At 37.6% G+C, this 14793-nt stretch overlaps 1 protein-coding gene across 2 annotated transcripts in view; it reads left to right on the top strand.

The window, feature by feature from the left end:
* The window catches only part of TAFA4 (TAFA chemokine like family member 4), a 197149-nt gene that overhangs the window by 160373 nt on the left and 21983 nt on the right, over window positions 1-14793 (top strand). For both annotated transcript variants that reach the window (XM_019661060.1, XM_019661059.1), the window contains one exon: window positions 13594-13749. In XM_019661060.1, the coding sequence (XP_019516605.1) occupies window positions 13594-13749 (156 nt within the window). The remainder of the gene's footprint in view (window positions 1-13593; window positions 13750-14793) is intronic.

The following is a 14793-nucleotide window of genomic DNA, read 5'->3' as shown; positions in this document are numbered from 1 at the left end:
TGAAAACTGTCTCTCACTCTAGTGGTTTGATTCTCTGGGTACTGACTGGTTCTTTTATGTATTTTACAAATGTGTTTTGCCTTAGTATTTGTTCTCACCAGTCATTAAATTTTGCCTCCACCAACATTTAAGATTGTATGACAGGGAAGGGCCAGAAAAAATTCAGAATAATATAGAGGTTATTTTGTGAAAGGCCTATCTTTATGGATTAAAAGTCTGAATTATGTAATATTTTAAAACTAGTTTTGTTATTTGAAGCACATGTACCGAACAACAGAAACCAAGCAAAGCATTTATCCATGGAAATCCTTGGGGAAACCTGTTTTAATGAGTAGATAAGATTGCTTGTAATTCACATAACAATTTATATGTAAATGGTGTATCTGAAAATCATGAGGGTGTTCGAGGGTGCTCAAAAAGATTGTCTTTCATTAATAATTTCTAAACATTGCCTCCTCCACAATCTTGTTTACATTGTTTTTATCAGAGCAAAGTACAGCCAGAATTGGGGTATTAGTTACTTGTTCCTGTGTAACAAACTAGCTAAATTTTTAGAAGCTTAAAACAATTGACATGTATTATTTCACATAGACTCTGAGCAGCAGGAATCTGGGAGTGATTTATAATAGCTGGGTGGTCCTGCCTCAGAGTTGTTGGATTACAGATCAGCTGCAGCTGGGGTTGTAGCCTCTGAAGATGACTGTGGCTGTAGGATCCACTTGCAAGCTCGCTCATGTGATGGCAGTGGACTTCAGTTCCCGGCCACAGAGACATCTCCATAGAGCTGCTCACAGCATGCTTTTCCACAGTGAGTGATGAGCAAATAAGCAAGTGTACCACTGTCTTTTATAACCTGATCGCAGAGGTTATAAACCATCACTTTTGGTGCTGTATGCTACTGGCACACAGACCAACACTGGCCCAAGGTGGGATGGAATCTCCCGCTCACTTACAGGCCTAGTGGGAGGAGACTTCAGGTTCTTGCCACAGAGGCCTGTCTGTAGGGCCACTGATGCCATGATTTCCTCAGAGTGAATGATCCAAGGGGCACAGAGAGAGTGGCCACCTGACCTTGGAAGCGACGTACCATCCCTTCTGTGGCATGCTCTTTGTCATAAGGACCAACTCTGGTACCATGTGAGAAGCAGCTGCACAAAGCTGTGGATATCAGGAGGCAGGGATGATTGGGGACTATCTCAGAGGGTGGCTTCCATGCTGTTGTTACCTTGAGCAGTATGACAGACTCATACCATGGAATTTTCACTTAGGGCCAGCCATGAGAAATGATCCACTTATCATTAAGCTAAGTTCCCTGCTGATTCTGCAGTCTCCTGGTAATCTTCCAATAAATTCTCTTTGGGTTACTTTAGCTCGGATCAGTTTCTGCTGTTATGACAAAAGAGTCCTAACTGATAAAATGGATTCCAATGTAAATTAAGCTTAAACTACTTTCTGTTTGTTATAGGACTATGGAAGTCAAGTTTCTCAGTGTTGGTGATGGGAGATGCAAACACAGAACTGTGGAGAAAGTAGTGAGAGCCTGTGGCATTGGTTTGGAATTGGAGCTATCTATGTGAACTCATGCTGTCTGTACACACACTTCTATCTGCCCTCTCAGCCTCAAATCACTCCTTGGTAGCAACGAGTAACCTGTATGCCAAATCTTGGTTTCTAAATCTGATGCCCTACTAAAAAAAATCAGGGCTCCTTGGAGAAAAATGAGGCAGGGAAAATACAAGATAAGCCTGGCGTATCTTTGGGGCTAGAAAGTTAGTAGAGTCTCAATAATGGGGATGTGTCGAAATGACATAGCTGCCAGTTTGAAGGGTCTTCTCCTATTGAGGTCTGAGATCATTTGAACATTAATACAGTATCAGTTTTACAACCATCATATTGATAATTGAGTCAGGTGGAAATCATTAATGGATGCTAAAAATAGTGGATGAAGGTTTGATGAAAAATGGGGTATTTACATAGTCTCATATCTTGTCTTAAAATGTTTATTAATTATAAAGGGAAAAATGGTACCCATATGGATGAGGAAACCTAGCAGACACCACCTTCACCATGTGATCAAAAGTAATAGCACCGATGATGGGGCAGATACATAAGGTGCCTCCTGATATGACGTACATGGTGTCAGATCTGTGGCATTCTGCTAAAAATGCATTACCCAAATCTAATTAAAAGGAAATATCAGACAAAACCAAACTGAGGGTCATTCTACAAAGTAGCTACCATGTAATCTTTAAAAACATCAAGGTTAAGAAAGATAAAAACTGAGGAATAGTTTCTGCTTCAAGTGGCTAAAGAAACATGACAACTAACTAATGCAGGCCCTGTGTTAGATCCTGAGCAGGGGAAAATGGCTACATAGGAGATTATTTGGACATTTGGCAAAATGTGACTATAGATTGTAGATTATATAATAGCATTGTGTCAATGTAAAGTTTTGATTTGTAAGAGAATCTTTGTTTTAGGAAAAACACACTGAAGTATTTAGGGGTAAAGCGTTATCATGTCTGTAACCTACTCTCATGGCTCAGAAGAATATGTGAAAGACAATGAATGATAAAGCTAATGGAGTCCCAAGCTTGCAGTTAGTGAATCTGGGTAAAAGGCCTTGTATTAGTTTGCTATTGCTGCTATGACAAATTACCACACATTTAGAGGCTTGTTTCTGTAGGTCAGAAGTTTGGCACAGCGTGGCTGAGTTCTCTGCTCAGGGTCTCAGCACTGGGTTAAAATCAAGCTGTCAGGAGTCCCTGGGAAAGAAACAAACCCCTTCCAAGTGTGTTCAGTTTGGTGGCAGAATTCAGTTCCCTGTGATTGGAGAACTCAGGCCTCCTTTTCCTTGATTTTGGCCGCTTCCTTCAAGCCTTCAGTGGTGCTTTGAGTCCTTCTTATGCTTTCAATTTCTCTGACTTGCTGTTCTGCTTCATTTCTTTACTGCTGAGAGTTTGTGATCACAGTAGCCCCACCTGGATAACCCAGGATCATTTCCCTTTTTTCCCTAAATTTGTTTCCCAGCTCCAAGTGGTCTCTGCTTAAAATGTGTGTGTGTGTGTGTGTGTGTGTGTGTGTGTGTGTGTGTGTGTGTGTATTTTTTAAACCACAAAAGTTACGCTCGTAGCCGTGCACCATTCGGTATTGTTAAGTATATTCACATTGATGTGGAATAGATCACCAGAACCTCTTCATATTACAAAGTCGGAACTCTACCCACTGAAGAACAACTCCCCTTCCCTTCCTCCCCCAAGTCCCTAGTAGCCACCATTTTACTTATTGTTTTTATGGTTTGACTACTTTAGATACCTCATATAAGTGGAATCATGTAGTATTTGCTTGTTTTTGTGATTGGCTTAATTTCATTTAGCAGTGTCCTCAAGGTTCATCCATGTTGTGTAGCATTTGACAGGACTTCCTTCATCTTTAAGGTTGAATAACATTCCACTGTATCTATAGATCACATTCTGTTTACCTATTCATCTGTTGATGGATATGTGGGTTGCTTCCACCTCTTGGCTACCCCAACTACTGCTGTTATGAATATAGGTGTGCAAATATCTTTGACCCTGATTTCAATTCTTTTGTGCATATATATATATATATATATATATATATATACACACACACACACACACACACACACACACACACACACAAGTAGGATTGCTGCGATTACATGGTAGTTCTATTTTTAATTTTTTGAGGAAACTCTATGCTGTTTTCCACAGTGGTTGCACCATTTTACAATCCCACGAAGAGTGAATGAGGGTTCCAATTTTTCCACATCTTCAACACTTGTTATTTTCTGATTTTTAAAAAATAGTAGCCATCCTAATGAGTGTGAGGTAATATCTTATTGTGGTTTTGACTTGCATTTCTCTGGTGATTAGTGATGCTGAGCATCACTAATGCTTGTTGGCCATTTGTATATCATCTTTGGAGAAATGTCTATTCAAGTTCTTTATCCATTTAAAACATTATTTTTCAATTACAGTTGACATACAATATTATATGCATTATGTTAGTTTCTAGTGTACAACATAATGATTAGACATTTATATACTTTGCAAATTGATCACCCTGATAAGTCTAGCACCTACCTAGCACCATACATACTTATTATATTATTGACTATATTCCCTATGCTGTATTTTACATCTCTGCAACTGTTTTTATAACTGGCAATTGTACTTCTTAATCCCTTCACTGTTTTCACCCAGCCCCCCAACTGCCTCCTAGCTAGTGACCACCAAATTTGTTCTCTGTATCTCTGAGTTTGTTTCTGTTTTATTTATTTCTTCTGTTTTTTAGATTCCACATACAGGTGAAACCATATGGTATTTGTCTTTCTCTGATGTGTTTTACTTAGCTTAATACCAACTTCCCCTTCTTAAAATCAATTAGTAATCATAATTACACCTGCAAAAATTTCTGTGCCATGTAAATAACATACCCATGGGTTGAATGCCTTGGGGTCGAATTTCTTTCTACCGGTTCATAGAAGATTTTTTACTGTTCCTGATGCCTTTTAAAAAATGTTCAAAGATAGTTTTATTGTTTTTATATGAAAAACAAAACATATGCACTATAAAAAAAAATCAAACAAGCCTGAAAAATACACAGTGGAATGATCACTGAAGTATCAACTTCCTCACTGTTGATTCTTTCACATTTTGAAAGATTAAAATATAGTTAATATACAATATTACATTAGTTTCAGGCATACAACATGGTTCTTCAACATTTATATTCCTAATGAAGTGATCACGACAATTAGTAAACATCTGAAACCCTACCTACAAGGTTGTTATAGTATTATTGACTACATTCCCTATGCTGTATATTACATTCCTGTGACTTACTGATTTTATAACAGGAAATTTGTACTTTTACCTCCCCTTCATCTTTCTCACTCTTCCTTCCACCCCCTTTCCCCCTGTCAACTGTCAGTTTGTTCTCTGTATCTATGAGTCTGTTTCTGTTTTGTTTGTTTGATTATTTTGGTTTTTTTTTTGTTTTTAGATTCCACATGTGAGATCATATGATATTTGTCTTTCTCTGATTATTTCACTTATTTTAATACCTTCTAGGTCCATCCATGTTGATGCAAATAGCAAGATTTCATTCTTTTTTTATGGCTGAGTAATAGTCCATTGTTCTCACACACACACACAGACACACACACACACACACACACACACACACACACACACACACACCACGTCTCTTTCCATTCATCTATCTTTGAACACTGAGGTTGCTTCCATACCTTGGCTATTGTAAATAATGCTGCAGTGAACATAGGCTGCATATATCTTTTTGAATTAATATTTTTGTTTTTTTTGGATAGCTACCCAGAAGTGGAATTGCTGAGTCATAAGGTAGTTCTATTTTTAGTTTTTTGAGGAATCTCTGTACTGTTTTCCATAGTGGCTGTACAAACTTGCAATTCCATCAACAGTGCATGAGGGTTCCCTTTTCTCCATATCCTCACCAACATTTGTTATTTGTTATTTTTTATAATAGACAATCTGACAGGTGCGAGATGATATATATTATTGTGGTTTTGATTTGCATTTCCCTTGATTAATGATGTTGAGCATTTTTTCATATGCCTATTGGCCATCTGTTTCTCTTCTTTGGAAGAATGTCTATTCAGATCCTCTGTCCATTTTTAAATCAGATTGGTTTTTGATGTTGAGTTGTATGAGTTCTTTATGCATTTTGAATATTAACCCTTTGTTGGATGTGTCATTTGCAAATATCTTCTCCCATTCAATGGGTTGCTGTTTCATTTTGTTGATGGTTTCCTTTGATGTGCAAATGGTTTTTAGTTTGATGTCATCCCACTTGTTTATTTTTTGTTGTCCTTGCCAGGGGAGATGTATCCACAAAAATACTGCCAAGACCGATGTCAAAGAGTTTACCACTGTTTTCTTCTAGGAGTTTTATGCTTTCAGGCTTATATTTAGGTCTTGAATTCATTTTGATATCATTCTTGTATATGGTGTAAGAAAGGATCCAGTGTCATTATTTTGCATGTAGCTGTCTAGTTTTTCCAACACCATTTATTGAAGAGACTGTCTTTATCCTGTTTTATATTCTTGCCTCCTTTGTCATAGGTTAGTTGACCATATAGGCATGGGGTTTTTTTCTGAGTTCTGTATTCTGTTCTATTGATCTACATGTCAGCTTTTGTGTCAATATCATACTGTTTTAGTTGCTATAGCTTTGTAGTATAGTTTGAAATCAGTGAGTATGACACCTCCAACTTTGTTTTACTTTTACAAGATTGCTTTGGCTATTTGAGGTCTTTTGTGATCCATATGAATTCTAGGATTATTTGTTCTCGTTGTGAGAATAATGCCATTGGTATTCTAATAGGGACTGCATTGGTTCTGTGGATTGCTGTAGGTAGTATGGAAATTTGCCAATAATGATTCTTTCAATAAGCATGGCATAGTCTGCCATTTATTTGTGTTGTCTTCAATTTCTTTCATCAGAGCCTTACAGTTTTCAGAGTACACGTCTTTTACCTCCTTGGTTAAATTTATTCCTAGTTTATTTACTTATTTATTTATTTATTTTTAATTTTTATTTATAATAAAATTTTTTTATTATTTTTGATGCAGTTGAAAATGGGATATTTTTTTCTTGTTGCTCTTTCTGATGGTTTGTTATTAGTGTACATAAGCACAACCAATTTCTGTATATTATTTTTGTATCCTGCAACTTCACTAAATTCATTTATTAGTTCTAATAGTTTTGGTGGAGTCTTAGGGTTTTCTATATATAGAATCTTAGCATCTGCAAATAGTGACAGTATAATTGTTTGTAGTAATCTCTTTTGATTCCTTGTATTTCTGTGTTGTTAGTTGAAACTTGCCTTCTTTGATTTCCCATTTTATTTATTTAAGCCCCTTCTCTCTTTTTCTTTATGAATCTGGCTAAAAGTTTATCAATTTTGTTTATCTTTTCAAAAACAAGCTCTGAGTTCCATTGATCCTTTCTATTATTTTGTCTTTATTAATTTGTTTTTGCTCTGATCTTTATTATGTTTTCCTTCTAATAATTTTGGCTTTGTTTTTTTCTTTTTTTCCACTAGTTTCTTTCAGTGTAAAGTTAGATTGATTATTTGAGATTTTTCTCATTTTTTGAGGTTGGCTTCAATTGCTTTGAACTTCAATCTTAGAACTGCTTTTATTGTGTCCCATAGATTTTGGAATGTTTTGTTTCCATTTTCATTTGCCTCCAGATATTTTTTTATTTCCTCTGTGATTTACTTGTTAACCTATTGATTACGTTAACCTAAATTGCATGTTGTTTAGCCTCCATGTGTTTGTGGGTTATTTTCCAGTTTTCTTCTTGTAATTGGTTACTAGTTTCATACCATTGTGACCTGAGAAGATACCTGATATGATTTTATTCTTAAATTAATTGAGATGTGTCTTGTGGACTAACATGTGATCTCTCCTGAAGGATGTTCCATGTGCTACCTGGACTTGGATGTCTGTTTCCTTTGCCAGGTTAGAGAAGTACTCATCCATTATTTCTTTGAGTAGATTTTCTGTCCTTTTGTCTTTCTCTTCTCTTTCTGGAACCCTATTATGCAAATGTTAGCATACCTGAGGTTGTTCCAGAAGTCCCTTAAACTCTCCTCATTTTAAAAAATTTTTTACTCAATGGGGAAAGGCTAAAAGCATTCCCCTCAAGATCAGGAACAAGACAAGCCTGCCCACTTGCACCACTTCTATTCAACATAGTTCTGGAAGTTCTAGCCACAGCAATCAGGAAATAAAAGGCATCCAAATTGGAAAGGAGGAGGTATAATTGTCATTATATGCAGATGACATGATATTGTATATAGAGAATCCCAAAGACTCCACTATAAAACTGTTAGAACTGATAAATGAATTTAGTAAGGTGGCAGGATACAAAATTAACATTCAGAAATCAGTTGCATTTGTATACACCAATAATAAATTATCAGAAGAAGAAATCAGGAAATCAATCCCATTTACAATTACTTCAAAAACACTAAAATACCTAGGAATAAATTTAACCAAAGAAGTAAAAGACCTGTACTCAGAAAATTATAAGACACTGAAGAGGGAAATCAAAGAAGATACAAATAAATGGAAATACATACCATGTTCATGGATAGGAAGAATATACTTAAAATGTCAATACTACCTAAGGCAATATATAGATTCAACACAATTCCTATCAAACTACCAATGACATTTTTCTCAGAAATAGAACATATAATCCTAAAATTTATATGGAACCATAAAAGACCCCAGAAAGCCACGGCATTCTTGAGAAATAAGAGCAATGTGGGAGGTATCTCGCTACTCGACATCAAATCATGCTACAAGACTATAGTAATCAAAACAGTATGGTAGTGGCATAAAAACAAACACATAGACCAATGGAACAGAATAGAGAGTCCAGAAATAAATACATTCATATGTGGTCATTTAATCTATGATAATGGAAGCAAGAATTTACATTGGAGTAAAGATAGCCTATTTAGTAAATGGTGCTGGGAAAATTAGACTGACATATGCAAAAAAATGAAACTGGACTACTTACTTATGCCGCATATGAGAACAAATTCAAAATGAATTAAAGACTTAAATGTAAGACCTGAAACCATAAAAGTCCTAGAAGAAGATATAGGGAGTAAATTTTACAGACATTACCCTGAGTAATATTTTTACTGATATATCCCCTCGGCAAGGGAAATAAAAGAAAAAATAAACATATGGGATTACATCAAACATAAAAGTTTTTTCACAGCAAAGGAAACTATCAATAAAACAAAAAGGCAGCCTACTGAATGGAAGAAGATATTTGCCCATGATATCTCTGATAAGGGATTAGTATCCAAAATTTATAAAACACTCATTCAACTCAACACCAAAAAAACAAACAACCCAATTAAAAAATGGGCAGAGGATATGAAGACATTTCTCTAAAGAGGACATACAGATGGCCAACAGGCATGTGAAAAAATGTTCAACCTCACTAATCATTAGAGAAATGCAAATAAAAACCACAATGAGATACCACCTCACTCTGGTCAGAATGGCTATCATCAATAAATCAACAAACAACAAGTGCTGGCGAGGCTGTGGAGAAAAGGGAACCCTGGTGTACTGTTGGTAGGACTGCAGATTGGTTCAGTCATTATGGAAATCAGTATGGAGGTATCTCAAAAAACTGGAAATGGAACTACCGTATGACCTAGCAATTCCACTCTTACATATCTATCCAGAAAAACCCAAGACGCTAATTCGAAAAAATATATGCAACCCTATGTTTATTGCAGTGCTATTTACAATAGCCAAGACTTGGAAACAACTGAAATGCCCATTGGTAGACGACTGGATTAAGAAACTGTGGTACATTTATACAATGGAGTGTTACTCAGCTATAAAGAATAATGAAATCTTATCATTTGCGATGATATGGGTGGACCTAGAGAACATTATGTTAAGTGAAATAAGTCAGTCGGAGAAAGACAAATACCATAGGGTCTCAACTTATATGTGGAATCTAAATAATTGAATAAATGAGCAAAGTAAACAGAAATAGTCTCAGAGATATAGAGGAAAAACTGATGGTTGCTAGATGGGAGGGGGTGGGGGTGAGGGAGAAGTGGAAGGGATTAGACAGCATAAATTGGTAACTACAATATTGCCATGGGGATATGAAAGGCAGTTGGGAGAATATAATTACTAACATTGTAAATATTTTTTAGGGTGTCAGACAGACACATGTCTTGTTAGGGAGACCACTTCATGGATGGTGTAGAGGCTTGACCACTGCACTGTATACCTGAAGCTGATATTGAATAATATTGTATGTCAACTATAATTTTATTATATATATAGTCACTGGATGTGGAGTATAGTGTGGGGAGTGGAGTCAATGGAATTGTAATAGATATGTATGATATGGGGGGGGCGGTGGATTGTGGGAGGGGCATTTTCACTGTGAGGGGTGGAAAGTATAACTATTGCATTGTTTTGTACACCTGAAACTTACAAAAAAAATATTAAAAAAATTGAAAGCTGCCTAAAACGTTTTTTTAAAAATATTTATTTATTTATTTATTTATTTATTTATTTATTTATTTATTTCAGGTGTACAAAGCAACATAATAGTTAGACATTTTCACTTCCTCATCATCCACTCTACATGGCAGCCATCCACTGAACATGGCAGATGTTTTGCCATTGCTATTTTTTTTAATCACAAAAGAATTGGAAGGAGCTTTATGTCCACATAGACCTGGGTTCAAATCCTGATTCTATCATTTGTTATTTTTGTGATCTTGAGCAAGTTTCAAATCATGAATAAAGAGGGAGGACTGTGGATTGATAAACAGTAAGGATGAGTATACTAGGCAGAATGATGGGCCCCAAAGATGCCCACAGCCTAATCCTCAGAACCTGTGAATACAGTAGTCCCCCACTTATCCACGGGGGACGTGTTCCAAGACCCCCAGTTGATGTCTGAAATCATGGATAGTATGAAACTTTATACATACTATGTTTTTTTCTATACTTACATACCTTTTCACTTAAAAGAAACATCTTGCAGCTTCTCTTTGGCATATCTGAATTGGCACCATCACCACTTTTGCACTTTGGGGCCAATATTCAGTAAAATAAGGGTTCCTTGAACACAAGCACTGTGCTACTATGACAGTGGATCTGATAACCGGAGACAGCTCCTAAGTGACTAATGGGCAAGGAGCATATACAGTGTAGAAACATTGGACAAAGGGATAATTCAGGTTCCAAGTGGGATGGAGCTGGATGGTGTGAGATTTCATCATGCTATTCAGAATGGTATGAAGTTTAAAACTTAAGAATTGTTTACTTCTGGAATTTTTTATTAATATTTTCAGACCTTGGTTGACTGTGAGTAAGTAAAACAGCAGAAAGCAAAACTGTGTAAGGGAGGACTACTGTACATTACTTACATGGTAAAACTTTGCAGGTGTGATTAAATTAAGGACCGTGAGATGAAGAGATTATCCTAGATTATCCAAGTGGGCTCAAGCTAATCACATGTGTCCTTAAAATCAGAGAATCTGTTATGACTCAGGTCAGAGTCAGAGAGAGATGTGACTGTGGTCAGACAGATGTAACATTGCTGGCTTTAAAGATGGAGGAAATGGGCTATGAGCCAAGAAATTCAGGTGGTCTCTACAAACTGGAAAAAACAAAACAATGAAACAGAATCTCCCTTAGAGCCCCCAAGTAGGACTACAGTCTTGCCCAGTGAGACATGTGTCAGACTCTTTACCTACGGAACTGTAAGGTTATGAATACATGTTGTTTTAAACCACTTCGTTTGTGGTAATTTATAAAATAGGTGTTCCTGAGAGTGGGAATGGCATATCTAAAGGCAGAGTCAATTTGACCGCTTAATACAGCATGCTTTTATTGGATGCCCACTATTTACTTGCAAGCCCCTTTTCTACAAAGCTGAGGAGATGCTGCTAATTGTGGCCTATGTACAAACAACTCCAGTAGGGTATTACTAGCAAACAGGAAGTACCCCAATAAGTAAACTAAGTGAAGAGAAAGATTGCCTCTGGTTTGGGTACCACTTTATTTTTACATGCTGACTTTGAAGAAGGAGTCGAAGTTTTCCAGGCAGGATGTGTGGAAGAGTATATTGGTGTGGGGGGCATACAGCCCATGGGCGAAGAGTTTCCCGTCAAGAAGGAAAATAACCTAATCAGGTCTGGTTGGCCTGGAAATGAGATCACTGCTGGTCCATGCTGGTGCGTGATGAAATATGCACCATTGTTTTCTCAGAAATGAGGAAAACAAGAACAATGTAGTGAGTCCTTTCATAAAGTTAAATTCATTCCATTTGAATTCCTTTCTTTCATCTTGAAATTATGTTTCTTTCTATTTTTGGTATTAAAATTCCTTTGAACAAAAAAATTTTGTTTACATTTTTTTTCTTTGCTCATTTTCACTATATTGTCTTCCATGTTGCTGATCTGTTCTTATGCATCATCTAACCTGCTATTGATTTTCTCTAGTGTATTTTTCATTTCATTTATTGTATTCTTTAGTTCTGATTTATAGAAATATTTTTTATCTCTTTGTTGAAGTTCTCACTGTGTTCTTCCATACTTCTTGTGAGTTTGGTGAGCACCCTTATGACCATTACTTTGAACTCTTTATCTGGTAGACTGCTTATGTCCATTTCATTTAGTTCTTTTCCTGGGGTTTTTGTCTTGTTTTTCAATTAGAAAAATATTCTCCTGTCTCCTGATTTGGTCTATGACTCTGTTTCTGGTAGATCAGCTATATCTCACAGTATTGGAAGAGTGGTCTTATGTAGAAGGTGTCTTGTGTGGGCTGTGTGTACGCTCCTGTTGTGGCTGAACTATGACTGTTGAGGTTATGTGGTTGGGTGGGGCTGGCCCCCAGCCTATTTGTCTGTGAGGACAGGTCTGGACTACTGTGGGCACACTGGTGGGTCAGGCTGGCCCCTGGCCTGGCTGGCTGTAAGGCCTGGTCTCTACTATAATGGGTATGTTGGTGTATGTGGTCTGGCCCCTCAGCCCCACATTGGGGGTGTTATCATGCCACCCACCAGGTGTTGTGGCATGGGGTGCTTCTTTGGAAGCCTGTCAGGGCCATCAGCCCAGTGCTGGTGGGGGGCCCACTGGGCACCCCTGGTTGCTGGGATGCCACTTTGGAAGGTGACTGGGCTTTGTAGGTCCTCAGGGGAATGCTGGGTGGGTGGAAGGGTTAGCAGCTTAATAAAAGGTGTCAGACCTGGTGCCTGCCAGTGCTAGCTGGCTAGATAGAAGTAGAGCAAACAAAGCAAATAAGGGAAGAATATTTCAGCTAGTGCCTCCATTCCCAGAGAGAGCCCTGACTAATCCCCCCACAGATTCCCTAAAATTCATCAATATATCTCTTTCATGTATGACTCAGGTGCCTTTCAGACTGCTGTCTCTGTGCTTTGACTCAGAGTTAGTGAGTTTGTGCACCGGCCCTTTAAGGGATGATTCTTGCTTTCCCATAGCCCCTCAGTTTGCTAGTTCTTGCAACCTGATGTTATGGGGGTCCTCTTCCTGGCACAGGTCCCCTAGACTGGGGAGCCCGAGATGGGTCTCGGATGCCTCGCTGTTTCCGGGGGCTTCCAGGGTTTGTGATATTTCCTTCACATTGTGGAAGGCCTCTCTGCTGCCCCTTAACCCATCTCAATGTGGCTTTTTCTTTATATTCTCAGTTATAGAGAATCTGTTCTACAAGTCAGGTTGTTCTTGGAGATAGTTGCTTTATATTTAGTTGTAGTTTGGGTGTGTTTTGGGGAGGAGGGGAGCCTTGGATATGTCTATTCTGCCATCTTGACCCCACCTCCCTCCTCTTGACACCTTTATATAAATTTGAAATTATAACAAAATAAAAAGTTACAAAGATTCGTAAGCATAGCACAGGAAATAGGAAAATATAGTCATGACATCATTCATGTTCTTGGTGACATCATTTTCTCCTCACAGCACTGGGTCTGTTTTTCTCCCCTATTCCCTACCAGGTCACCACCAAATCAAACAGGGAACCTGTGAAGTGGTTGCTGTGCACAGGTGCTGTAATAAGAACCGCATAGAAGAGCGATCACAAACAGTCAAGTGTTCTTGCTTTCCGGGACAGGTTGCTGGCACAACTCGGGCTCAGCCTTCTTGTGTGGAAGGTAAGACCTTTCTGGTCAGTTTCTCTAATATGAAACTACCAAGGATCTTCCAACTTTACTGTCTTTGTGATGCCAAGAAAACTAGTTTGCTTCTAGGTCAGTGTCATTCCGAAAATAACCATAAATACAACTCCACCAATTTCGTGATGAGTAAGGTAAATTATTAATGATGTCTCTTAAGAGAAGGAGAAGGTAAAGGGATTAGAAAGTACAAATTAGTATCACAATATTGCCACAGGATATGAAAGATAGTTTGAGGAATATAATCAATAATGTTGTAAAGATTATAGAGGGTGCCAGATGAGCACTGGACTCATTAGGGACACTACTTCATAGACTGTGAGATGCCTGACACTGCAGTGTACACCTGAAGCTGAAGTTGAATAATATTGAATGTCAACTATAATTATATATATATATGTCATGGGATGTGGAGTACAGCATAGGGAATAGAGTCAATGGAATTGTATTAGATATATACAATGTCGAAGGGGTAGTAGATTGGGGGAGGGGGTTATCACTTAATGAGGTATGTAAATGTCTATTACATTGTTTTGTATACCTGAAACTAATTAAAAAATTTAAAAAAAAGAGAGAGAGATACCAATGGGGAGTTCCATTACCAGACAACCAGGAAGATGTGCTTTGATTTCTTCTGGCCCAACTGTCTCTCTAGATCTCACCACCAAAGCAGTTGCTTCCTTAGACACTTCTTCCTGCTCTCAAACTCTAAACTCAGCCTGGTTTTCTCATTTCATGTTTAATGTTATAGACAAATATTCTCTTAATTTATAGTTTATTTAGCAAACATTTATAAAACATCTTCTTTGAAGCAACTTCTCTGAGAATAGTTGGGGATCATGTATCATTCATTTGTTGTCTCCAAATCTTCTAGCAGAGTTCTATGCCAGTGGTTAAAAAAACCTAGTGAATGTTGATGGTTGTACGTGGAGGCCTGAGATTGATTCCTTTTGATGTTCCTGGCTTCTTCCCGCAGACACCTTGTTAGAAACAAGTATTAGTCCCCAGGAGAACAGGTATATG

This window comes from Hipposideros armiger, unplaced genomic scaffold (assembly GCF_001890085.2).
Source record: "Hipposideros armiger isolate ML-2016 unplaced genomic scaffold, ASM189008v1 scaffold_334, whole genome shotgun sequence".
In the NCBI taxonomy this organism is placed as follows: Eukaryota; Metazoa; Chordata; class Mammalia; order Chiroptera; family Hipposideridae; genus Hipposideros; species Hipposideros armiger.
Note: the sequence above shows the minus strand (reverse complement) of the source record. Positions and strands in the feature narration are given on the sequence as shown.